Here is a 24314-nt window from a genome sequence, read left to right on the forward strand (position 1 = left end):
CGGCGGCGGCGGCGGCGGCGCGCGGAGCCGACCGCAGTGCGGCCGGCGCTAGGACCTGCGGGGGCCTCCCGGGCCGCGGCGCCTCCCGCTCCCCCGCTCCCCCAGCCCTCCTCCCCCCCACCCCAAAATGAGGAAGCGGAGCAACTTGTTCCAAGTTGTGCAGCCAGGGCTGCCTCGGGGTGCGCAGCCAGCGCGCGGGGGCCCTCCTGGGTGTGGGCGCGGGGCGCGGCCCGGGGGCGCCCCCTGAGCAGGTGAGCGCGGTGGCAGGGGGGTGAGGGGAGAGACCGCGGGGCAGTGGCGGGGTGTGGGGGGGAACCCCGAGGCCTCCGGGGGCGTCCCGGGCGTGCGGCGGAGGGCCCGGTGTGAGCGCGAGTGTGCGCGTCCGGCGTGCGCGGCGGGTACGCGGCTGGGGTAGCGGGTGGTTAGAGGCGATCGGGCGCAGGGTGGGGGCATTTTTCTGGGTGCGAGTGTGCGCGTCTGCAAGCTCCCGGGTGTGTGTATCCGCGCGTCCACGTGGAGGGATGTTCGCGTGTGGCCGAGATGCGTGTGCGCGGCCCTGCGTGTAGCTCTGCGTGCCCTGGTGGCCCAGTGTCTGGCGCCCAGCGTCTGGCGCCCAGGTGTTCAAGTGTGGGTCTGTGTGTGTTGGGGGGGGACAGGTACACACATTTCTGGCCGTCTGAGAGTCTGTCCGTGTGCACCCATGTGTAGAAGTGTATACACCCGTCTCTAGGTGAACGTGCTTTTGCTTGCATACCCGCGTGCCTGTGGGTACCTGTGTCCACCTGTGTCCAAGCCCCGTGTGTTTGTGTGTGTGCTCGTGTGTACATGGATCAGTATGCGTGTGAATACTCTTGGCGCTGGGGATTTATGGGGGGCAATACTGGAGGGGCAGAGGCTCATCCCCTCAACCATTCCCACTGCCCAGCCACCTGCTGTGGGATCCAAGGAGGAGAAAAGGGGTGGAAAAGACCCTTCCCCAGCAGCAGTAAGAGACCGCATGTCTATCCTAGGTTGGCACTGGAATTGGGGGGCATCAGAGAGGCTCAGTTGACGGCCAGAGAAGCCCAGCAGGGCTGCATGCCCCCTCCCCCGGCCCCCTCCCAGCCCCACCCTAGGTTCAGAGATACTTGGGAATGACCTTGAATCATCCTCTGTTTCCTTGCCCTGCCCCTGCCCACTTACCAGAAAAGAGGAACCAAGCTCAGTTAGGTGGCACCATGTTTCCCACCCACTGTGGGGCTGCTGGAGAGCCTGAGCCAGGCGCTCCACCCCTCCCCACCCTATGGCCACTTGCTCTGTGCCCACCTTGTGCATCCGTTGCCCTTCCGGGACAATGGCAGGGCTAGACTCTGTGGTTTCCTCGCTGATGTTCCACGGCTGCAACTCTGATAAGGAACTCCTGTGGGTAAAGACCGCCTCCCCAGAGGGGCTTGGGGAGCCACCACCTGGAACCCCCATGGGGATGCCCTCCGGTACTTGCCTCCACCTGGCCTGGGCGGGAAGTGGTTAGTTAGTAATTGCCCCGGGCCCCAGCCTGCCTCCAATCTGGGCTCTCCAGCTGGTCTCTGCCTGCCCCCAGGTGAGCCCTCGCTTCCTCCGTGCCTGGCACCCCACGTTCATCTCAGCCAGGATGCCAACGGTGAGTACCCCCCACCCGGGTGCCTGTGTCCCGGGCCGTCCCCCGCCCAGTGCACACCCGCGGGACCTCAGCCCCACGGGGGGGGGGGGGGGGGCCGGGGCCCGGGCCCCCCCCCCCCCCGGCCCCCCCCGGGGGCCCCCCCCCCCCGGGGGGGGGGGGGGGGCGCTGTACCTGTGACTCCAGCCCCCTTCAGCCAGTGCTGCACACTCTTTCACGATCACCTGATGCTACATTCCTGTCACCTTTGCTTCCTGACCTTCTGCTTTGGGCCCCTGGGTTTGCGCCTGATACTTCTGCCCAGGCTGCTCCCTCTTGATTTCTGTTCTGTCTCTGCCTTGCTGTCTTTTGCCCAATTTCCGTTTCTCTCTCTCCCTGGGCCTCCCCCTCATGCCCCTTGCCCCTCCCCCATCCCTCCCGCCCGGCCCCAGAGGCGCTGGGCCCCAGGCACCCAGTGCATCACCAAGTGTGAGCACACGCGCCCCAAGCCGGGAGAGCTGGCCTTCCACAAGGGCGACGTGGTCACCATCCTGGAGGCCTGTGAGGTGAGTGGCGGCCGCCGGGCCGGGCGCGCTTGGGGAGGGGTGTCTCTGCCGGGAGCCCGGACCCCGCCGCCCCACACCCACCGCCGGCTCCCTCCCCGGTAGAGTAAGAGCTGGTACCGTGCCAAGCACCACGCCAGCGGGCAGGAGGGTCTGCTGGCGGCCGGGGCGCTGCGCGAGCGAGAGGCGCTGTCAGCGGACCCCAAGCTCAGCCTCATGCCGTGAGTCTGGGGACGCCCCCCCCCCCCCCCCGGGGCTGGGCGGCAGGAGGGCCCGGCCCGCCTGGCCCAGCGTGCCCTTCCGCAGGTGGTTCCACGGGAAGATCTCGGGCCAGGAGGCCGTGCAGCAGCTGCAGCCGCCCGAGGACGGGCTGTTCCTGGTGCGCGAGTCGGCGCGGCACCCCGGCGACTACGTGCTGTGCGTCAGCTTCGGCCGGGATGTCATCCACTACCGCGTGCTGCACCGCGACGGCCGCCTGACCATCGACGAGGCCGTGTGCTTCTGCAACCTCATGGACATGGTGGAGGTGCGGCCGCCGCCGGGCCTGGCGCCCCAGAGCCGCATGGTCTGCACCGTGGAGGTGGAGGGACCCCAGCCCCCCCCCATTCTGGCAACCGGGGGGGCCCGGGACACCCACTGCTGCACGCACAGTCCCGGTGTGGGAAGGAGGGGCTAGTCTCCGTGGACCACCAGCCCCACAGCTGGTCTGAGTCCTCTGGGTCCACCTCTAGGGAGGGACTGGGGTGGCTCCTCTGGGGACCCCTGGGAACCTCCACGTTGACACTGATCCAGAGACCACCGCCCCACCTTCCCCAGGATCCTCCTGTTTCCTAGCCTGCATCCTTTCCGTTCCCATGGAAACCAGCCCAACTCCTCCGGTGGGAAGCAAAGCCCCCTTCTCCCCAGCTCCTGCCCACCCCCTTCAGAGAGCCTCCCTGGGGAGGGCACAGAAGGCAGGGGTTCCCTGCACCCCTGGCGGGGCTCACGGCTCCCTCTGCCCCGCCCCCACCCTGCAGCACTACAGCAAGGACAAGGGGGCCATCTGCACGAAGCTAGTGAAACCCAAGAGGAAGCAGGGCACCAAGTCGGCAGAAGAGGAGCTGGCCAAAGGTAGGGGCCCGCGCCCCTCCTCACGGGGCCCGTGGCCAAAGCCACATTGCACGAGCATGGCTTGCTGTGCCCGGCACTGCGAGCGAAAGACCTGAAGCAGCGCTCGGGTGGGGCAGAGGTGCCCACGGACGCCCATCGGCCCACGAGGAGCGAATTCAGGTGACACCTGCTCTGCTTCCGGGTCCCCATCACCCACCGGATCGCCTGGGCCAGAGGCCCAAGCCCGAGCCCCAGCCTAGCCTCAGACCCTCCCACCAGACTGCCTCCTCTCTGGAGAGCATTCCCCTTCCACCGGACCCCTACCTCAGTGTCCCCAGAGGTGACTTTCTATCATGAAAATTCACCCACATCACTCTCCTGCCTTCTAGAACCTTCCCTTGTGGCTGAGCCATCTTAGTTCATCTACAAGACCCTTCCTCCATGCTCCCTACTTGCCTCCTTGTTTTCCTCTCGCCTCTATGCTATTGTGCATTCCGTTCCCTCCACCCGAAGTGCCCCTCCCGCCCCTGAGTAATGAAATCCTCGATGCTCAAGGCCCTGAACAAATGCCCCCTCCCACGGCCACTCCTCCTGAACCTGATGATCGTGTCTGTCTCTCCCAGGGAAATCTGGACGTCTCAGGGATGGCCCCAAGGGGAGGCTGGTGTCCCCATGCTTGATCATAACTAAGGGCTTGTAATTTGGAGGGGGGGCTTTGGGCAGGAAGGGGAAGGAGCCTATGGAACCTACTAGAGAGAGGACGGGAGAACATGGGCATGTTTGAGACAAGGAGTCAGGGAGGCTGGACCCCAGATGACCACTTAGAATGCTGGAAGATTCTGGAAGATTCTGGAACCTTTGCCAGAAGATTCCAGAAGCTTTACCAGTCTCCATGTCTATTGTATTTTTTGCTGTGTGTCCTGGGTGGCCAGAGGTAAAGGACTATAAAGGGAAGAGCCCCTGGGGTATTTGGAGGGACAGTCTCCAGGTAGAAGAGAGAAGGGCAGCCCTAAAGGGTTTGCCAGCGCCACGCCCTGGACCCGATGGGGCATTCCTGGGAAGCCATGCTGGGGTCCATCCCCCACCCCGTAAGCCCCTTTCTTCAGGTCATCCTGGGGGGTACACAGGCTCTGTTGCTTTCCAGCACTTGATAAGCAGGCCCAGGAGTGGGGTGTCTCGGACAAGCCCTTGACCGTTGCTGGGAGCAGCTGAATGTGTGCCCCTGGCTGGGGCGCTGTGGGGGACACCACCCGGCCTCTTGCCAGGTGGAGCCCGTTCCCCTCTGACCCGATCCCCACCCCACAGCTGGCTGGTTACTGAACCTGCAACATTTGACTCTGGGTGCACGGATTGGAGAGGGTGAGTTTGGAGGTGAGTGGAGGCCTGGGTAAGAGGCTGAAGGAAGAGGGGCGTGTTTGGGTTTAGGAGTCATGAGGGGCGAGTTAAATCACACCCATGTTAGCACCAGCTCTGTGAGGGGGGCTGACGTCGGCTCAGGTGGGCACTCGGTGATCAGTGATCGTGCTGGATGCCTTCCCACCTCCAGGCCCTGTGCTCGGAATGCCACTCCTGGAAATTGTCACTTGGAAGGCTCTGGGGCTTGCTTAGGTCAGGGGTTGGCCTACCTTCTCTGTAAAGGGCCTGAGTGCACCTATTTTAGGCTTTTCAGGCCAGACGGTCTGAGTCAGTGTTCAGCTCGGCCTTTGTAGCAGGAAAGCGGCCGCAGACACAGGTAAATGAATGGGCGGGGCCGTGTGCCAATAAAACTTTATTTGTAGACACTGAAATTGGAACTCCATGTAATTTTCATTTATTGCAAAGTGGCATTCTTCTTCTGATTTTTTCCCAAACATTTAAAAAGGTAAAAACCGCTCAGAACTTAGGGGCCTTAACTGACTGAGCCACCCACACGTCCCTGAACTTAAGGGCCTTGCAAAAGCGGGGTGCCCTCTGACAGGATTGGATCTGGCCCCCGAGCTGAAGTTTGCAGACCTGGGTTCAATGCTTCTCTTTGATCAGCTTGTAGGGGCGAGGGGTTTTCCAGGCCTGGGGCCCCACAGCAGTGTTGGGGTATGTGGGGGTCAGGGTAGGTGGGTGTTCCCAACTGTCTGTCCCCATACCCGTTCTCCCCCCCAGCGGTCCTGCAGGGTGAGTACCTGGGACAGAAGGTGGCCGTGAAGAACATCAAGTGCGATGTGACAGCCCAGGCCTTCCTGGATGAGACGGCGGTGATGACGTGAGTCCGGGGGCGGGGTCGGGGTGAGGAGGGCATCCCGGGGTCGGGGTCCCAGCCGTGCCTTCATGGCCCACCTGCCGGCCCCCCAGGAAGATGCAGCATAAGAACCTGGTGCGTCTGCTGGGCGTCATCCTGCACCAGGGGCTCTACATCGTCATGGAGCACGTGAGCAAGGTGGGGGTGGGGCCTGAGGTGCCATCGGGGCCTGGGGGGGCCTCTGAGCAGCCTCGAGCCCCCCAGGTCCATCTCCCTCCCCCGCAGGGCAACCTGGTGAACTTTCTGCGCACACGAGGCCGGGCCCTCGTGAGCACCCCCCAGCTCCTGCAGTTTTCCTTGTGAGTGGGGCTCCCGGGGGGGGCGGGGAGGGGGGCCTTCCAAGCTCAGGGGGACACTGAGGCCTGGAGCAGGACAAGCCCAGCCTTGGGAGTTTGCACCCTTGCAGGCACACACCCCCTCGGGCCCTGCCCCCTCCCCAGGCACGTCGCCGAGGGCATGGAGTACCTGGAGAGCAAGAAGCTGGTGCATCGAGATCTCGCCGCCCGCAATATCCTCATTTCCGAGGACCTGGTGGCCAAGGTCAGTGACTTCGGCCTGGCCAAAGCTGAGCGGAAGGGGCTGGACTCAAGCCGGCTACCGGTCAAATGGACGGCGCCCGAGGCTCTCAAACATGGGGTGAGCCCCCTCCGCCCCTGGGACCCTTAGAAGCCCCGGTTCCGCCTGCTCCGTGACCCTGGGCACATCTCTTATTCTCTTGGGACCGCTTTCAAGGGAATGGCTCTGCCACCCCAGTGAGTGCTTGGCCCCCGGTCGTTCCTTTTAGCCCGCGTCTGGCCTCTCCCTTGTGTGACCCTCTCAGGGCCCCCATTTCCCCATTTCTGAAACAGACGGGCTCTGTGCTGGGGCCAAGAATAACAAGGCCCCCTCCCTGCACTGGGTCTGAGTCCCACCCGGCTGGGGGAGGCTCAGAGGGAGCAGTCTGTTGGGAGGAGACCAGAGAGTGAAGGTCAGCCCAGGGGGACTTCCTGGAGGAAGCAGGGGCTGGCGCAGAAGCCCTTCGGGGCCCCTCCTCACCCTGATCCTGGGCCCCACAGAAGTTCTCCAGCAAGTCGGATGTCTGGAGTTTCGGGGTACTTCTGTGGGAGGTGTTCTCATATGGCCGGGCTCCGTACCCCAAGATGGTGAGTGGAGTGTGCGGGGAGGCACTGGGCCCCCTGCGGGTCTGGTGACTATGGCCCTGACCGAAGCCATGCCGGTGTGCACTCTGCCCACAGTCGCTGAAGGAGGTGTCCGAGGCCGTGGAGAAAGGGTACCGCATGGAGCCCCCCGAGGGCTGCCCGGCCCCCATCCATGCCCTCATGGGCAGCTGCTGGGAGGCCGAGCCTGCCCGCCGGCCGCCCTTCCGAAAACTGGCAGAGAAGCTGGCCCGGGAGCTGCGCAGCGCGGGCGCCTCGGCCCCGGTGGGGGGCCAGGACGCGGACAGTTGTCCCTTGCCCCGAGGCCAGGAGCCCTGACCCTGCCCCGTGGGGCCTCGGGCCCCAGAGGAGAGAGTGGAGGGTGCGGGGTGGGGCAGGGGCCAAGGCCTGAGGAGGGTCAGGGCCGGTGAGCTGCCCATCTGGCTCGCAGCAGGGCAGGCCCTCGTGGGGGACTCCAGGCAGCCCGTGGACACCACAGACCGGGGAGGCGAGGGATCAGCGCCTCCATAAAGCCTGGTTCCAAGGACTGTGGGTGTCTGAGTCTCTCTGCAACCCTTGGCGTCCCTCACCCCAGGGGCTTAACACCAGGGGACCCCCCCGCCGCCATCGCTCAGCCCAGGGCGATCCACCTGCCCCTTGTCTGCCCACTGAGGGGCCCACCCAGCCGGGATCCTGTAGCCGCCGCGGGGACACAGGTCCCCAGGGATGGAGCGAGGAGAACCCCCAGGATCACAGCCACCCGCACGGACCTACTTACTGTATCATCCATGGTTCCCGCTGTGGCACCCCCATGGCTGCCGTATTCAACCCTTGGGGTCCCAGGCTCAGAGGACCGCGGGAGGGTGCCAGTGGCCACGGAGGCCCGAGTTCCACGCCTCCACCCCCTCTGCCCCAGCCTTGCCCCTCAGGGTGGATGTGTGGGAGCCCGGGGAGGGTCCAGTCCAGCCACCAGACTGACCCAGGCTGAAAAGCGCCGGCCCTGCCCCTCTTGTCCACACCCACACAGGGGCTGGGGCCCGGGCTTGCACCCCCAAGTTCTGAGCTTTGTGGCCCTGACCTGTGGTGACCAACCATCCCAAACTGAGAGCACTTCTAGGATGGGGGGACATTAGTGCTAAACGTTAGTGCATCTGGTGAACTGGGGAGTTGGTCCCCCCACCTGGGCTCCAGCAGCCTCCTCTACAATCAGGCGTCTTTTCGGGGTGGGGTTGGGGATTGAAGGCTCACACCAGCGCAGGGCTCAGTTACTGCTGCGTCTAACAGTCACCCCCTCTCAGTTGATGTTTCCAGCCAGCCAGCTTCTAGGATGCCTGGAAGGTCTCTGGCCAGGCGGGGGTGGCCCTCACCCCAGGAACCCCAAAACTGGGGCTGGGGAGGGGACACCAGACCATAGCACACCCGCCCCCTTTGGCTGACCCACCCCCGCCTGAGCACAGCCTCAGCCGGGGGGGGGGCTTCCCCAAGGTCACACTGACCTCCTGCGGTGCCCCCCCCCCGAAGCCCTGCCCACCCTCTGGTCTCAGTTTCCCAACCAGCACCTGAAGGGGCTTCGGGATTCTTCCTGGGGGAGAAATGAAGGATGGGAGGCCCGTGGGGCTGAGAGTGGCCTGACCCCCACCTAATCCAGCTGGAGGGGACTCGTAGCCCCACCCCACCCCACCCTTAATCCTGTTCTCTAAGCTGACACAGCGTCTGCACCCGAATCAGCCGCAACCGCTAAGCCACCAAAGCCCCTGTGCCTAACGCCCAGATCCCTCCTGCAGCCTCTTAACCCACCCGGGGCCAATTAGCTAATTGGGGCCTGAGAACAGAGCAGCTCCTAGTAATGAAGCAATTAGGGACTTAGAGACCACCACCTCCCCGCCCCATGTTGCAGGCCTCGTACCCCGGCCCCAGAGCCCCGAGCCCACCTCACAGACAGGGCAGCTGGGCTTGGAGGGTCCCAGGGAGCCTCGGAAAGCACCAGCGACCCCGCCCGCCCGGGCTCAGGGTGGCTGGGGCCTCCTTGCCCGGCTCCCCCCACCCCTGGGCGCTGAGCCCCTGACCCCCCCTCCCGGCCCTCAGCGGGAAGCACAGCTGGGTCCTCATCCAAGGCCATTAGTGCATGCAGTTGGACCCCCCTCCAGGGCCTGGCCCCCCTTCACTGGGGAGGGGGGTTGCACAAGCGGGCCTCTCCCTACAAAGCCAGCATTCCAGCAGGTGCCTCCCACCTGCTCCCCGGTCCATACACAGGCCTGGGCCTCCCTCCTGTCCTCTGTGTCACTAAATCCATCAGACATTTTCTTGGCTTTACCTTGCCCCCCACCCCCACACTCCCCTCCTCTTGGGCCCCAGGCTCTTTGGGTGGGGGCAGGGGTGGGCAAACCAGCCTCAGGGGCTTCCCCTGGAACCTGCTGTGGCTCTTGGGCCACTGCCTCTGGGACAGTCTTGTCATCCACCTGTCCCCAAAACGGGGGCCTGGGTATCGCCGGTTCCTCACTCTTCCGCAAACTTTCTCCCCGAGGATTGTTCCTCTGTCCCCCTCTCCCCCCACGTCCATCCCACAGCCCTTGCCCTGATCAGGCCTCTAGCCTCCTCCCAGCCTCCCATCTTGCCCACAATAGATACTCCTCCAAAATGCCATCTGACTGTGTCCCTCCCCTGCTCCACAACCTCCAGAATCTTAGCCTTGCACTCCATCCCCCATTCTGAAGACTTTCTCTAAAAGAGCAACCCACCCTCTGTCCCCCCCACCCCGTCCCCCCCTGCTTGAGTTTTCTCACTAGCCTTATGACCACCTGACACCCTCTATGTCTTATTTGCCCATTGTCTATCTCCCTTACTAGCACGTCAGCTCCAAGATTTGTGTCTGTTTTGTTCACTGCTGTGAACAGAACCTGGTATACAGTGAGTGCTCAATAACATTCATTGAATGAATGAAGAGTGAACTTCTAGCCATTCCTCAAAACCCAGCGAAAATGCCCCCTACTCCCTGGTCAGCTCAGTGTCTGGGGGAGCCGACTGGAACTGCCTTCACCTGTCAGGACCTCGGCTTCCCCCACCCCTGTCACCACCGGTGTGTCTAAGAGGACCTTTTTCTGGCCCCAGCTGATAAAAACAGTAGCAGCAGACATTCATTGAGCACCTACTGTATGCCAGTCTCTGTGCAATGCTCTCTACTTTCATCCCCTCCCTGCCCCATGAGAGCCCCATCAGGTAAGCCCTGGTGTCACCCTTCTACAGCTAGGGAAACTGAGGCCCAGAGAGGGGGAGGCCCTTGTTGGTGTCCTACTGCGAGGGGAGGTGGACCCAGGCCGATGGTCACACCCCTCTGGAGCCCCAGCTGTCCTCCCCCACGCCCGCCCTCTGCAGCCAGCGCCCGGGCGGGAGGGGCCACCTCAATTAATCACCTCGCTCTAATCTTCCCCTCACCAGACCCCAACCCGCTCCCCGCTTGGTTCTGGCAGGGCCAGGCCAGCAGCAGACGGGGTGCTAGGCCCGCTGGGGCCGGAGCTGCGTGGATACTGGGGCTGTCGAGGGGCTGCTGGGGGCGGTGAGTACTGGGCAGGTGGGCACAGGCGGGCACCAGTGGGAGCTGGGGGTGCAGAGCCCCCCAGGATGGAGGACTATGGGGGCAGTGTCCCAGCCTCCTGCCTTCCTGGGGGTCCCAGGCACACAGAGAGGTGGATGGACAGGCAGCCCAAAGCTGAGCTGCAGGTCGATGGAGGCCGTCAGGGAGAGCTCGAGTGGGAAAGTGGGAATAGAGGTGGAGGGACAGACACACAGGGAGAAGAGGAGACGCACGGAGAGCGAGAGCATCCCTGGTGGACGGGGAGGCGGGGAGGCTGAATGAATGCAGGCCCCAGCGCGTCTCCCCGGCGCGTCTCACCCCAGGCCCGGCAGAGGCTGGGGGCTCCCCTGCCCTCCCAGCTGGCAGTCCCTGCTGCTGTCTCACTGCCTTCTGTCCTGCTGCCACCCGGCCAGGTGGGGCCGCGGAGAAGCCATGTTCCTGAGCCCCTGTGAGGGGCCGGCGGCAGAGGGTGGGGGGCCGGGCCCGGGCGAGGAGGCCCCCAAGAAGAAGCACCGGAGGAACCGCACGACCTTCACCACGTACCAGCTGCACCAGCTGGAGAGGGCATTCGAGGCCTCCCACTACCCAGACGTTTACAGCCGCGAGGAGCTAGCGGCCAAGGTGCACCTGCCCGAGGTGCGCGTGCAGGTGAGGGCACCCCACAGCCCAGGGAGGGAGCCAGAGCCGGATCGGGACCCTCCCGGTGTGTAGGCAGCAGATCTCCAAGCTGGGAAGGCTTCCCAGAGGAGGGGATGTGGGACTGGGACCTTGGTGTTTGAGTAGAAGTTTTCCAGTTAGAAAGCAGAAAGGGTTGGGGCATCTGGCTGGCTCGGCAGGTAGAGCGTGTGACTCTTGACCTCAAGGTTGTGAGTTCGAGCCTCACATTGGGTGTGGAGATTAAAAATAAAATCTTAAAAACAGAGAGAGAAAGGAGGACAGGCGATCTCTAAGCATCCAGGAGTGTGCGCTCAGCTGTGGAGGGGTTACACTGGGGGCGTTTCCAGCCGGTGCGAAGCGGGGGGGCGGAGAGGCAGAGCGCGGCCGAGACAGAGCTCGTGAAGGGCGTCCAGTGCCGAGCCAAGCGGCTCAGACCCGGTGCCCGGGGCCAAGAGAGGCCGCGGAGCCCGAGGGGCTGGGCTGAGTGGTGAGGAGAGCTTAGCTTCAGGAGACTTGGGGCTGACTTGATGGGGGCCCTGGGGGGATCCTTCGCTCGAGGCAGGTAACACGGTTGGCACGGCAGCAGGTGGGAGTCAGGCTGGACAGCAGGCAGAACCCTGCAAAGCTGGGAGCCCCAAAGGACACAGTGGGGTGGGGAAGAGTGGGCTGGCTCCTCCCCACGGGCCCTGAACCGGGAGCACCCCTCTCACCACCTCCAGGTATGGTTCCAGAACCGCCGGGCCAAGTGGCGCCGCCAGGAGCGTCTGGAGTCAGGCTCCGGGGCTGTGGCAGCCCCAAGGCTCCCCGAGGCCCCAGCACTGCCGTTTGCCCGCCCCCCAGCCATGCCACTGCCCCTGGAGCCCTGGCTGGGCCCCGGGCCCCCGGCCGTGCCAGGCCTCCCGCGCCTCCTGGGGCCGGGGCCCGGGCTGCAGGCATCCTTCGGGCCCCATGCCTTTGGTCCGGCCTTCACAGAGAGCTTCACCCTGGAGGAGGCATCCCTGCGGCTGCTGGCCAAGGAGCATGCACAGGCTCTGGACAGGGCCTGGCCACCGGCCTGAGTCTGGGGCCCAGCTAGCCCTCTCATCTCGGCCTGTCCGTGGCCACCCATGCCGGTCCCCTCAACCACCTCCTCAGCCTGCCCTGCAGGGAGACTGGTACTGTCTCAGGAAGGAAATGGCCTGGCCTGGGGCCTCAGCCTCCCCGTCTGCCAGACGGGCGTGGGGTGGATGGTGAGGCTCTGGAACAGTAAGGCTGCCATCACAAGCCACTCTGTGCCCAGGTCCCCCGCCCGCGCCTCGTCCTTCACAGCCAAGCCCCGGCTCTTGGGCCTCCTGCTCTCTGAGAAATTCCCTGCTTTCACTGCGTGCTCCCATGTGCCTGTCCTGGGCCCATCGTTTTACCCCTTGATGACCACTCAGCTGGACTTGAGGACAAGGAGGCCATCGAGGGCAAGGAACAGGGTGTGACCAGGCTTGGGGCTGGCCTAGTGTCAGGATGACAGGGGACCTCCCCATGGGACGGGGCAGCGTGGGTCAGGACAGGAGGGGAGGGGCTCAAGGGCAGAAGCTGCAAGTGACCAGCACCCTGCCTTTGAGCTCTGTCCATGAAGTGACCATAGGCTCACTTCTGAGTCCTCACACCAGTGCACACCACTGGGGTTCAAGCTAGTCTGCTCTTCTCGGTTCACTTGGCATCTCATACGCCAGTCCCATGGCCATGTCTTCTTTACCTTGTGGCAGCTGGGTCAATCGCCTGCCCACCCACCCACCCACCCACCATCCATCCACCCACCCACCCACCATCCATCCATCCACCCACCCACCCACCCACCATCCATCCATCCATCATGTAATGCGGACATGATGGTGAACAGACAAAAATCCCTGCCGTGATGGAGCCGCCACTCCAGTGGGAGAAAGAAAGAAGCACAATTAAATAAATACATACGTACATAAAACACCAGCTGGTTATAAGTGCTGAGAAAATAAAACCACAAGAGGCAATCCTGAGTGTGTGGCAGGATTACAGTTTAACAGGGTGCTTGGGGGCCTCTTGGAGGTGACATCATAGAACTGGAGAAGGTAAAAGAGCGAGCCATGGGAACACCTGTGGGAAGAGCCACCCAGGCAGAGGGAATGGCATGTTCAAAGGCCCTGGGGCAGGACCAGCCTGGTGTGTGGGAGGAACCACCAGGTACCCCTGGGGCTGAAGTAGAGTGAGCGAGGTGCCAGCAGGGAGGTGACAGGAGGCAGGTCTGGCCAGGTCTTGTGGCCATTACAACTTTGTTTCTACCCTGAGAGCCATGGGGATCCATGGGAGGGTTGGGACCTGCTCTGGGCGGGCCACCAGGGAGGGCAGGTAATCCGATTGGCAGAGTCCTCCTAAGAGGATGAGGGCTCTCGGTTTCCTGGGACGAGGCAGAATTAGTCCCCAGCCCCACCCACCCCGCTAGACCGGACGCACAGAGGAGCCTGGAGGGCCCCGGGTCCAGCCCCCCAGGTGGTGCCCGCATCCCGCCACTCCACCCCCTGCAACCGCATACCCTCTCAGGCCTCACCCCAGGGCCCCACGATCCTTCCCCTAGCCAGGCAGGGCAGAAGCTGGGACTGCTGGAGCTGGTTCTCACTCAGGCTGTGGCTCAGGTTCCTGGTGCCAAATGCAAGACTCCCGGATGCATTTCCTGGTGGGGTGGGCACGGGGGAGGTTGAGCCCTGGGTACCAGTGGGGTGACAGGACGACAGTGGGTACACCTAGGTCCTGGGGCTCAACCGGCCAATGCAGAGAACACATGACCTTGGTAAAGGAAGGAAAAGGAAGTCCCTTCCCTCTGGCTGGGCTTGCTAAACTGGGTAGGCGGTGTCAGCCAGGAGTCCTGGGGCCACCCCTGTCCAGAACTACCCACCGGGGCTACAAGGACCCAGAGCCAGAGAGAGCCGTCACCTGGATACCGAAGCCCGAGTCCAGCGACCTGAAGGCAGAGCCCGCCCTGGACGCTTCAGTCTCTCTCTCATGTTCGGATAGTTTGGAACGGGTTTGAGTCCCTTGTGACCGAGATGGCGTGTCTAGAAAAACCTCCCCCTGGAGCCAACGGCCTGAGGCACCCCCCTGCCCGCCCACCCAGACAGCAGCCAGGGCCTGCCAGCGTCGGTCCCCCAGGGCCCTGATCCAGCCTCGCCGTGGGGACCAAACAGGCACCAGGTCAGGGGTCTCCTCTGTTCTCAGAAAACCCTGTTTTCTCCAGGAAAATGAAGTCTTCCGTGGGGGCTGGGTGGAGAAGATGTTCTGCGCCGCGGGGGTCCTCCTTCGGGGCCTGGTGAGGCCCCTGGTGGCTGCAGGCGGCTGGCCCCTCCCCGCTAGAACTTCTGGTTCTTGCTCAGACGGTTATGACGCCAGATGTTGTGTTTTCGCAGCAGCCGCCAGTACTCCCGGCTCTCGGGGTCCAGCTCCTCTAGCTTCTTGGGGGGGCCCACGTTCATCTGGAACAGCCTGCCGTGGCGTGGGCAGGAGTCAGGGAGGCAGGGCAGACCCCCAGAGGTCCCCCACCCTGGGCACCGCGGGCAGAGGTGGCGGCAGGCTGGGCCCCCCAGCCACATGGTGGCGGCATGATCCCGGGGCACGCCCTCCCACCCCGAGCTGGGTTCCTGGCTGTGGAAAAGCTGCCCCATCCCAGTGGCGCTGGTACTGGAGGTGGGCACACACCAAGTCTTGTGCTGCCTCCTGGCCATTGTCTGTGCCGGGAACACCTCCCCACCCACCCACTCAACCTTTGGGAAGCTTCCCTAAGCTTTAAGGATCAGCACAGGTCAATGGCTTCAGTGTCCTGCTACTGGTCCTGGGGCCAAGAGCAAAATCTTCCCTGTATCCCCCCTGGCCCTGCAAAGGCCGAGATCCATCCCCTCCCTGCCCCATCTCCCTCTATTCTCCACCTTCACGTCCTGCTGTTCTGCTAACAAACCAGGCGCAGTCCTGCCCCAGGGCCTTTGCACGGACTCTTCCCTCTACCTTTAAAGCTCCTTCCACCCACTCAGGTCTTGAGTCACGCCTCCCCTCCCCAGGGAGGCCCTATGGAAACCTCAGACCTGAGACCTTGCCCTGGCATGCGCTCTCGGGGCTCTCCAGCCTGGCTCACTCACCACTCGGGGTACTCCGCGTCTGGCTTCAGGACCACGTCCTGGCCCTCCTTGTAGATGTTGACGCCCATGGCATGTGTGGTGAGTCGGACGGGGTCTGTGCACACGTCTGGGTCCTTCAGGGCCTCACTGGCCACTCCACCTTTGCCGCCTTTGCCCCCCTTCATGACTGGGGGGTGGGAGAGAGTCATTTCTGCCAGCTGCGTCCTCGGGAGGCTGGCCTTCCCTTCTGACCCCTCTTTCTCCAGGTGGACCCGGGCCCCTGACTAGACGGTCTGCTGCACCCCAGATGATTTTAAGTGGGACGTGGATACTGCATTAAACACTGACGCTTCCAGTGACCAGGTCACTGCTTTCCAATTCTGTTTATCTCACGGAAAAAGGGCGGGTATGCGTCTTGAAGGCCCCACATTTTGTCAATTCCCTCCTTCCAACAAAGGAGGTCAGGCCAGGCTATACCCGGGTGATTCTGCCTTTGCTTCAGTGGCTAAACCTCAGCTGGGCCCCACTGCGTCCTCAAAGTTCCGGTGGCGACTTGCTCAAGATCACACAGTGCCTTTAAAAGGCCCAGCCAGGGCTGGATCCCAAGCTCAGGACACCGCCCTCCGCCCCCCCCCCCCCCCCCCCGGCCACCGCAAGAAAAACACCCCGCACCTGCGCAGTGAGTCCAATCACGGCCCAGGTACCTCAAACTGCGCCTGCGCACATAGCTCAGCGCCTGCCTCTTTGCGCTTGCGCACTGATTCTAGGAAGCACCTCCCAAGCCAGCGCCTGCGCACTACTAACTCCCCAATGTCCCAACCCTCTCCCCTCTGGGTCCCTCTTAACCCAGCTCACCCGGTCTCTTGGCATAACCCCGTACCAGGAGCCTTCCAGGCTCGGCAGGGACCGGGAGCTCCCGGGCCCGCCAGCCGGCCCAGGTCCACGTAGCCCCAAAGAGACGTCTGGCCGCCATGACGTATGCTGACTGCCGGCACGTGCCCTTTTCCGGGAGACGACAGCGGCCAGGGGGTGCTTGGGAGTTGTAGGCTCGTAGAGATTTCTGGGAAATGTAGTATTCCAGTCTTAGGCGTTCAGGGTGCCTTCTTTAAAACTTTTAGATATCCTGTTACTGTTAAGAGGGGACTTTCGAGATATTTCATTTACTTATTGCCCTTCTTCAGTTATCACTTACTTTAAGATCACGCCTTATGCATTCCTGATTCTAGTCAATGAGCAATTAATGAAAGTCTAAAAGTAATTCGGGAATACCTAATAGACTCATTATATCCCAGCCCTTTTGCTAAATCCGTAACCAGCTCGATCTCGTTTAGTCCTCACAAGTAGGAGGTAGGTACTATTATTATCCCCAGTTTAATTGCGGAAGCGAAGCTCAGGGATGGAAAGTTGGGCCAGGACTTGCCATTCCGCCCCCCTACTGTGAGCGAAACCGGAAGCCCGTCTACATTAGGGTCCCTGCGCCGCTTCCGGTGTCTCTCGAGTCGAAAAAGACCGCCCCTCACTTTAATATTTCCCAGTCCCATTTCTTCCCATCTGCCATCCATTGGAATCATGCCCACAGCCGTAGATGGCAGGCAGTGATCACTAATCCCAATTTGTAATTGAGGAAATAGGTCCAGAGGCCAGCCGGGACTCCCACTCCGTGTAAACTGAGGCCCGGGATTCGAACGCTTGATTCCGACACCTAGCGCTCCCGCACGGCGAGGCTAGCTGGGAGAACTACATTTCCCAGCAGGCCCCCGCAAACGCGCGCAAGCCCAGTAGGTCCGAGAGCTGCGCGGACAGACCTGCCGGCGCCGCGGCCGGGAATCGGCGAGCCGCGGCCGCTGGAGGACTGTTCGGCTGGGGGCGTGGGGTTCTGGGGGGCCTCGCGGTCTGAGGCCACCTCGGCTTGGAAAGTGAGTGTCCCGGCGGGGGCAGAGCGGGGTCTGGAGCTGGCGGCTAAAGAAGGGGGTCTGAAGTCTTGGGGCTGGGGTCTGCGAGAGGACCGGGGTCTTAACTCCTAGCTTTAGGTGGAGTTACGTCTTCAGGCTGGGTTCTGAGGTCCGGGTCAGAGTCCGGGGTTGATCTTGAGCGTGGCATTGGAAGTTTTGAGAGTAGGCTCTGCTTTCTGGCGTCTTGGAGCTCTAGTATTAAGTCTGGTGTCCTGGATCTAGTCTTGGGCTGAGGTCCTGAGTCCGAGGTCTCGGGGACCTGCACCTACCGGGTCTGTATAGTCAGGCTGTGTCTCCAGCCTGGGTTACACGACGCGGTGGGGGGAGACTTGGAAGAACCGAGTCTGGGGGAACAGGGTCCACGGGTGGGGAGAGGCCTGGGCTGACAGGTACAGGGGAGTACTCCGGGGTTCGGAGCCTATGAAGCCACTGTCTTACAACTGCCTATTCTGCATCTTGATTTCCTCTTCTATAAATTGGAGATCATAGCGGACCCTTCCTTGCAGGGTATGGTGGGGATTAAATTCTGTGTTCTACATGAACAGCACCCACCTAGAGCTTGGCACCACGTTGGCAGTCAGGAAATCTTATCTTTGAATCTCTCTTTCAGATGTTGGCCTGAGCCTGGGGTCCAGGCATGGAATTCCTGACAACTTCCCAGTCTCCCTCAGGCCCTCCAGCTATGGACTTGGAGGAGCCCAGGGACACAATTCCACCTTCCCAGGACCTCACCCCCAACTGCCAGTGGGACCCGGTGCCGGGACGGTCCGGCAGCCTGAGTCAGATGGAACTCGATGGGCCAAGTGTTGAGGACCTGGTGCAACGGTTTGAGGCTCTGCCTGGTGATCTGGTGGGCTCGTCGCCGGATGGACCTCCCTGCCCCTTGCACGTGGCCACGGGCCACGGCCTGGCCTCCCAGGACGTTGCTGATGCCCATGGGCTCTTGTCTGCCGAGGCCGGCCGGGACGACCTGCTGAGCCTTTTGCACTGCCAGGAATGCCCTCCTTCCCAGTCTTGTCCCAAGGAGCCTCCGGACCCTGCCCCTCGCCCGCTGCAGCCCCCTGAGGACCCAGATGGAGATACCAGTGCCCCAGAATGGGCGGAGGGAGCTTCTGCCGAGCATGGTGGCAGCAGGAGCTCAAGCAGCTCCCCGGAACCGTGGCTGGAGACGGTACCTCTGGTTGCTCCTGAAGAACCGCCTGCCAGTACCCAGGTAGAGCCTGTCCCGCCCCCCAGGCTGCCTCTGCTGCCAGGAACCAAGCCAGGGGACTCAGTCCTGCCCCTCTTCTGTCTTCTTCCAGAGCCCCAAGACCCTGGTGCCATACCCTGCCCTCCAGGAGGGTGAGTGTCCTGCCCACCCTGGCCCCAGGGACTTAGCAATTTCAGAATCGCCCCAATCAGGCTTCTCCCAAAATGGCATAAAGTTTGCCAGTAACGAATTGTTCCTAGAGAGGCTCCGAGGTTGGTTGAGTAGATTCCGGATGGTCTGGGAGGGGAGAGAGAGTGGTGAGAATGTTCTAGAATGAATAGGGGATGGAAGGGCATGTGTGGCATTTTAGCATGGTTCTAGAGCAGGGCTTGGCAAATTGCCATCTGCGATCAAATCCAACCCACCTGTTCTGGCATGTCTTGTGGGTTTTACATTTTTAAGTGGTTGGAAAAAAACAGAATAGTATTTCTTGATGCATGAAAACAATGTGCAACTCAAATTTCAGTGTCCAGAAATAAAGTTTTATTGAGACACCGTCATGCCCATTCATTTACGTATTGTCTACCGTGGTTTTCATGTTACAGTGGCCAGGTTGAGTAGTTGCAGTCCAGACCATCTGGCCCACAAAGACAAACGTATTTACTGTTGGGCCCCCTGCGTAAAAAGTTTGTCGATCTTGGGATGCCTGGATGGCTCAGTCACTTAAGTGTCCAACTCTTGAGCTCAGCTCAGGTCTTGATCTCAGGGCTGTGAGTTCAAGCTCCACGTTGGGTGTGGAGCCTGCTTTAAAAAAAAAAAAAAAGTTTCTCAATTTCTGCCCTGAAAGCATGGAAAGAACCAATTCTGGGCACCTAGAATGTTCCAGGATTTCCCCCCAAACTACCTGAGGCTGTAAGTCAAAGAACAAGTTTTATGGTTGTAGGAAAGTGAAGCTGGTTTGGACTTACAGTTCCAAGAAGGTGCTGGAATCATGGGTGGAGCCATGACTCACCTTGGGAGTTCCAGAATTTGGCCTTGGTTCTAGATTAAAAGAACCTGGGCTGATAGTGTTCTAGAATGGTGAACAGAGCTGTCTAGACTGGGGGTTTCGTAATCATGGGGTGAATAGAGCTTTCTACGATTCTAGCTCAGGGGGTGTTCTAGCACTGTGGACAGGGCTGTCTGATTCCAGAGTAATCAAAAAGTTCTAGAGTCATGTTATACAATAGAATCATAATGTGAATGATGTGTAACTTTTTTTATTTTTATTTTTATTTTTTTAAAGATTTTATTTATTTATTTGAGAGAGAGAGAGAATGAGAGACAGAGAGCATGAGAGGGAGGAGGGTCAGAGGGAGAAGCAGACTCCCTGCCGAGCAGGGAGCCCGATGCGGGACTCGATCCCGGGACTCCAGGATCATGACCTGAGCTGAAGGCAGTCGCTTAATGATGTGTAACTTTTTTTAAAAAAGATTTTATTTATTTTGAAAGAGAGAGAGTGCGTGCATGCTAGCAGGGGGAGGGGCAGAGGCAGAGGGAGAGAGAAAAATCCCAAGCAGGGGTGCCTGGGTGGCTCAGTTTGTTAAGCATCTGCCTTGGCTCAGGTCATGATCTCAAGGTCCTGGGATTGAGCCCCACGTTGGGCTCCCTGCTTCTCCCTCCCCCTCTGTCGCTCCCCCTGTTTGTGCCTACTCTCTCTCAAATACACAAATAAAATCTTAAAAAAGAAAATCCTAAGCAGCCTCCCTGCTGAGCGTGGAGCTTGACACAGGGCTCGATCCCATGACCCTGAGATCATGACTTGAGCTGAAATCAAGAGTCAGATGTTCAAACAGCTGAGCCAGCCAGGCACCCCTGTGTGTAACTTTTAATTTCCTAGTGATCTGCTTTAAAAAATAAACATAGGGGTGCCTGACTGGCTCGGTCAGAGGACGTGCGACTCTTGATCTCGGGGTCATGATTTCCAGCCCCACTTTGGGTGTAGAGATTACTTAAAAAACAAAAACTTAAAAAAAAACAGGAAAAAGTAATAACATTTTAATTAACTCAATCTATATAAGGTGTCGTTTCCACATATAATCAATATCTTATAATTATTTTACCCTTTTTTCATACTAAATTTTTAAAATCTAGTGTGCATTTTCAGGTGCCACATTTCAGGTGCCCAATCCCCACACGTGCCTGGCTGCTAGCATACTGGATGGTGCGGTTCTAGAACCCCAGAGTGGAGTTCTGTTGTTCCAGAATCTTAGATCACGAAAGAGAATGGGCAGAACAGGCTATAGTTTAAATTTACTTAGAATCATCCAGAGCTGGGGCCTGCGCCTGCAGTTCTAACCCAAAAAAGCAACCACTCCTGGTTAGGACATTCTGGGAGAACTGGCTGGTTCTAGATTACTCAGGGAATTACGGAGCTCGACGGCAGAGTTCTGTGTGGTTCTGGGCTAGGTTGGTGGAATTCTAGAACTATGTGCAGAGTAGTCCATTTCTGGACTACTCAGATCATTCTTAGACTCACTGGGGACAGCTGAGGTGTCCCGACTATTTGAGGATGTTCTAGAACCATAGGAAGAGCTACCCAATGCCATCATGATTAAGAAGTTACAGAATCACAGAGTGGGAAAATGTGGTTCTAGAGGGGTGCTGATTTCTAGACCCTGCAGAATTCTGTGGTTTGAGAGCTGTCAGGGAGCTCTAGAACCCCAAATGGAAGCCATTTGGGGTTCTGGACGGTGTGAGTTTTAGACATGTGGGACGTTGTCTCTTCCTACTCTGATTGGGCAGTTCTACAACTATGGAGTAGAGTTGTCTCCAGTCCTGGGCTGACAAGGGAGAAATCTAGAACAGTGGGCAAGGCTAAATGGCTTCAGATTGATTCGGGGGATTCCAGAACCATTGAGTACAGGTGACTATGGTTTTATAATGTTGCTGGTTTTAGAAATGGGACGGCCTGGTTCTAGCCTGATGACAGAATTCTAGAAACACAAGGTGGAGGTGCCTGAAGGCTAGAGCGGTTTTTGGATCCTGCCGTGGTTCTAGACTCTCAGAGGGCTCCTGACACTGGGTCCTCTGCCCTGGAGTCCTTGAGCCGTGGACAGAGTTCAGCTGGCTCTAGACCAACAAGAGGCTGTGGATGTCTGTGGCTCCTGCTAATGGGATGGTTCTGGAACAGTGGGCGGATGTGTGTGGCTCAAGAGCGCTAAGCCATGGGGTGGAACACTGTGCTTCCAGACCACTGAGGGAGCCAAGACCCAGGGCAGAGCCCGTGGGGTTGGACATGCGTGGCTCAGGGCTCACAGGGGCTGACCCTCCTCCACTGTTGCCTTTAGTACCTGGTCCCTGTGACCATGAAGACCTCCTAGACGGTGTCATATTTGGGGCCAAATACTTGGGCTCCACCCAGCTGGTGTCCGAGCGGAACCCACCCCCCAGCACACGCATGGCCCAAGCCCGGGAGGCGATGGACCGTGTCAAGGTGAAGCCAGGGCTGGGCAGGTGGGGTTCCCTGGGGCCAGTGGGCGGGTGGGTGGGTGGGCTGCTGGCCAGGTCCTCCAAGGCCCCTGGAGCCCAGCGCGGCAGAGGCTGGGTCTTCGTGGGCCTCCACCTCCCACCCACCCCCACAGGCCCCTGATGGGGAGACCCAGCCCATGACGGAAGTGGACCTCTTTGTGTCCACCAAGAGGGTCAAGGTTCTGACGGCCGACTCCCAGGTACGGGGCCAGGCCCGGCCTCCGGGGGGCGGGGGCCCCGCCCAGCGCCCGCACAGCCCGCCCAGGCCTGGTCTCCCCCCTGCTCCAGGAGGCCATGATGGACCACGCTCTGCAGACCATCTCCTACATTGCTGACATTGGCAGCGTGCTAGTGCTCATGGCCAGGCGGCGGCTGGCGCGGCGGCCGGCATCCCAGGCCCACAGCCATAGGCTTTACAAGATGCTCTGCCACGTCTTCCACTCCGAGGACGTGAGCAGCCCCGCTCTGGGCGTCCTGGGGGAGAGGGGGACTCGGGCCGGCCCCACCCTCTTCCAGAGCCCACCTGGCTACACCGTCACCACAGCATCCTTCCATTGGTCCTCGGCGCGGGCCGCTGTCTCCCTTCCCACCCCCGAAGCCCCTGGTCCTTCCCGTAAGCCTTGGAGACTGGCAGCCGACCCCTGAACCTCCCCGCTCCGGGCCTGTCTCCCTCCCCTCCCCTTGCCCCCCACAGATTCCCCAAGACAGGGGCTGGTTTCCACAGTCCCCGAAGCCACAGGGCATCACGCTGTCTCCTGGGAATCCTGCGCCCCGTGGGGGTGGGAGGGCTTGGCTCTGAGGATGCCGGAGGGTTTGGGGGACCTGAAGGAGGTGGGTGGGACACCCCCCCGAGAGATGCTGCCCATCGGCCTGCAGGCCCAGCTCATCGCTCAGGCCATCGGCCAGGCCTTCACTGTGGCCTACAGCCAGTTCCTTCGGGAAAGCGGCGTCGACCCCAACCAGGTGGGCGCCCAGCAGAGCCAGGGCGCCGCGGGCCCCGGCCACCTCCACAATGGGGACCTCGACCACTTCTCCAACAGCGAGAACTGCAGGGAGGTGAGCAAGCAGGCTGGTGGCCCCCGCCAGCCCCCCAACAGAGCAGCCCTCATGCCCCCCACCCCGTGTCCCCCTCCCAGGTGTGCATCGAGAAGCGCCGGGGCGAGGGCCTGGGCGTGGCCCTGGTGGAGTCGGGCTGGGGCTCTCTGCTGCCCACGGCTGTCATCGCCAACCTGCTGCATGGGGGTCCCGCCGAGCGCTCAGGGGCCCTCAGCATCGGGGACCGCCTCACTGCCATCAATGGGACCAGCCTGGTGGGGCTGCCCCTGGCCGCCTGCCAGGCCGCCGTCCGCGTGAGTCCCCTGCAGGGTAGCCGGGTGCCCTTCCCTGGCGCGGTCCAGAAGGCGCAAGGTAGAGCATGAAGTCCTACCCGTGCCGGTGTGCTCAAGGAGACGGAGCCTTGGAGAGGGGACGCTACTGGTCCGGGGGGGCCTTGATGGGGTGAGGGCAGGATTTGAACCCAGGCGGTCTAGCTGCAGGGTTGGGAGCCTTCCTCTCTGCCCCGAGGCAGCCAGTGTGTTCTTGAGTCTTGACCCTTGTTGCCAGCTGGGGAAACTGAGGCCTGGAGCAGGGAAGGACCTGGCCAGGTTAGAAGGGCGGGCCGGACATGGCCCACGCAGCATGTTACGTTTGAGTGTGGCAGACGCTGCTAGAAATGTGCTCTCGACAGGGAAACTGAGGCCGCAGATAAGGAGGGGAGAGGTCACCGCTCCGACCCGAGGCCGCCCTGCTTGAGTCTGTGTTCTTAACTGCTTCTCAAGGGGTCTTCTAGAATCTAGAGCCATGACTCTGAAGCTCCATTTCACGAGTGGGTAAACTGAGGCCCCAGGGGGCTGCAGTGTACCGAGAGGCCCCGCTAGGCCAACAGCCCGTGTCCTGCACAGGAGGTGAAGTCACAGACCTTGGTGACCCTCAGCATCATCCACTGCCCGCCGGTCACCACAGCCATCATCCGCCGGCCCCACGCCCGTGAACAGCTAGGCTTCTGCGTGGAGGACGGCATCGTGAGACCCCAGCCCCAGGACGGGGTCGGGGGGTGGGACTGGTGGCCCCGAGCACGGCCGCCTGAGCAGCCGCGGCCCCTCCCTGTCCCCTCCAGATCTGCAGTCTCCTCCGGGGCGGCATCGCAGAGCGCGGGGGTGTGCGTGTGGGGCACCGCATCATCGAGATCAACGGGCACAGCGTGGTGGCCACGCCGCACGCCCGCATCATCGAGCTGCTCACCGAGGCCCACACGGAGGTGTGTGGGCAGCGGGCGGGCGGGGGCGGGGGCCCTCCTGCCAGTGCGGGCCCGGCCCGAGCCGCCGGCCTTCTCTCTGGCCCCCCAGGTCCACATCAAAATGATGCCGGCCGCCACCTACCGCCTGCTCACCGGCCAGGAGCAGCCCGTGTACCTGTGACCAGCCACCAGCGCCCCCCTCCCTCCCTCCCTCTGCTGTGCCTTAGCCCCAGCAGCCCTGGGAGCCCGTCGCGGGGCCTCCAGGGCTTCTTGGCGCCGTGTTATTTTCTGATGTAAAACATTAAATGCTTAAAAAAAACGGGCAAAATCTTGGATCGAGGTCTGTGGGGTTGAGAGAGGAAAAATAGGACCG

General features: G+C 61.3%; 4 protein-coding genes across 7 annotated transcripts in view; 3 read left to right on the forward strand and 1 right to left on the reverse strand.

Moving 5' to 3' along the window:
- MATK (megakaryocyte-associated tyrosine kinase) overlaps positions 1-7253 on the forward strand; it is a 7955-nt gene extending 702 nt beyond the window's left edge. The window contains exons 1-13 of one of the 4 annotated variants that reach the window (XM_034997205.1): positions 1334-1405; positions 1580-1639; positions 2068-2181; positions 2284-2399; positions 2485-2704; positions 3195-3288; positions 4573-4638; positions 5404-5503; positions 5593-5677; positions 5765-5838; positions 5980-6175; positions 6595-6681; positions 6775-7253. In XM_034997205.1, coding sequence (XP_034853096.1) covers positions 1334-1405; positions 1580-1639; positions 2068-2181; positions 2284-2399; positions 2485-2704; positions 3195-3288; positions 4573-4638; positions 5404-5503; positions 5593-5677; positions 5765-5838; positions 5980-6175; positions 6595-6681; positions 6775-7014 — 1524 coding nt within the window. In that variant the 3' untranslated portion in view covers positions 7015-7253. Of the gene's footprint in view, positions 1-1333; positions 1406-1579; positions 1640-2067; positions 2182-2283; positions 2400-2484; positions 2705-3194; positions 3289-4572; positions 4639-5403; positions 5504-5592; positions 5678-5764; positions 5839-5979; positions 6176-6594; positions 6682-6774 lie in introns of those variants that run through there. The other 3 variants (XM_034997206.1, XM_034997207.1, XM_034997208.1) reach the window with 3 other exon arrangements.
- Positions 7254-10664: 3411 nt separating this feature from the next.
- On the forward strand, positions 10665-12457 carry RAX2 (retina and anterior neural fold homeobox 2). The gene is made up of 2 exons (XM_034997248.1): positions 10665-10894; positions 11623-12457. The coding sequence occupies exons 1-2, from the start codon at positions 10679-10681 to the stop codon at positions 11959-11961; spliced, it is 555 nt and encodes a 184-aa protein (XP_034853139.1). The 5' UTR covers positions 10665-10678; the 3' UTR covers positions 11962-12457.
- Positions 12458-12908: 451 nt separating this feature from the next.
- MRPL54 (mitochondrial ribosomal protein L54) lies at positions 12909-16014 on the reverse strand. The gene is made up of 3 exons (XM_034997104.1): positions 15871-16014; positions 15037-15202; positions 12909-14389 (listed from the first exon to the last, which is right to left on the reverse strand). The coding sequence occupies exons 1-3, from the start codon at positions 15986-15988 to the stop codon at positions 14257-14259; spliced, it is 417 nt and encodes a 138-aa protein (XP_034852995.1). The 5' UTR covers positions 15989-16014; the 3' UTR covers positions 12909-14256.
- A 798-nt stretch (positions 16015-16812) lies between these two features.
- Positions 16813-24274, forward strand: APBA3 (amyloid beta precursor protein binding family A member 3). Its single transcript, XM_034997085.1, has 11 exons — positions 16813-16931; positions 17578-18180; positions 18269-18308; positions 21486-21631; positions 21780-21866; positions 21955-22116; positions 22543-22722; positions 22803-23015; positions 23607-23726; positions 23822-23962; positions 24051-24274. Exons 2-11 carry the CDS (start codon positions 17605-17607, stop codon positions 24120-24122), a joined length of 1737 nt encoding a protein of 578 aa, XP_034852976.1. The 5' UTR covers positions 16813-16931; positions 17578-17604; the 3' UTR covers positions 24123-24274.
- The last annotated feature ends 40 nt before the right edge of the window (positions 24275-24314 follow it).

Source organism: Mirounga leonina, unplaced genomic scaffold, assembly GCF_011800145.1.
Source record: "Mirounga leonina isolate KUSES-001 unplaced genomic scaffold, KU_Mleo_1.0 Mir_94, whole genome shotgun sequence".
Lineage (NCBI taxonomy): Eukaryota > Metazoa > Chordata > Mammalia > Carnivora > Phocidae > Mirounga > Mirounga leonina.

What these genes read in the sequence shown, in the direction of transcription:
- RAX2 (XM_034997248.1), top strand. Translation starts at nt 10,679, where the DNA reads ATGTTCCTGAGCCCCTGTGAGGGGCCGGCGGCAGAGGGTGGGGGGCCG. An exon ending in TGCCCGAGGTGCGCGTGCAG is followed by an intron (nt 10,895 to 11,622) that starts GTGAGGGCACCC and finishes CACCACCTCCAG; the next exon opens with GTATGGTTCCAGAACCGCCG.
- MRPL54 (XM_034997104.1), bottom strand. Translation starts at nt 15,988, where the DNA reads ATGGCGGCCAGACGTCTCTTTGGGGCTACGTGGACCTGGGCCGGCTGG. An exon ending in GGGTTATGCCAAGAGACCGG is followed by an intron (nt 15,203 to 15,870) that starts GTGAGCTGGGTT and finishes CCCACCCCCCAG; the next exon opens with TCATGAAGGGGGGCAAAGGC. An exon ending in GACGCGGAGTACCCCGAGTG is followed by an intron (nt 14,390 to 15,036) that starts GTGAGTGAGCCA and finishes ACGCCACGGCAG; the next exon opens with GCTGTTCCAGATGAACGTGG.
- APBA3 (XM_034997085.1), top strand. Translation starts at nt 17,605, where the DNA reads ATGGAATTCCTGACAACTTCCCAGTCTCCCTCAGGCCCTCCAGCTATG. An exon ending in CCTGCCAGGCCGCCGTCCGC is followed by an intron (nt 23,016 to 23,606) that starts GTGAGTCCCCTG and finishes TGTCCTGCACAG; the next exon opens with GAGGTGAAGTCACAGACCTT. An exon ending in TCTGCGTGGAGGACGGCATC is followed by an intron (nt 23,727 to 23,821) that starts GTGAGACCCCAG and finishes TGTCCCCTCCAG; the next exon opens with ATCTGCAGTCTCCTCCGGGG.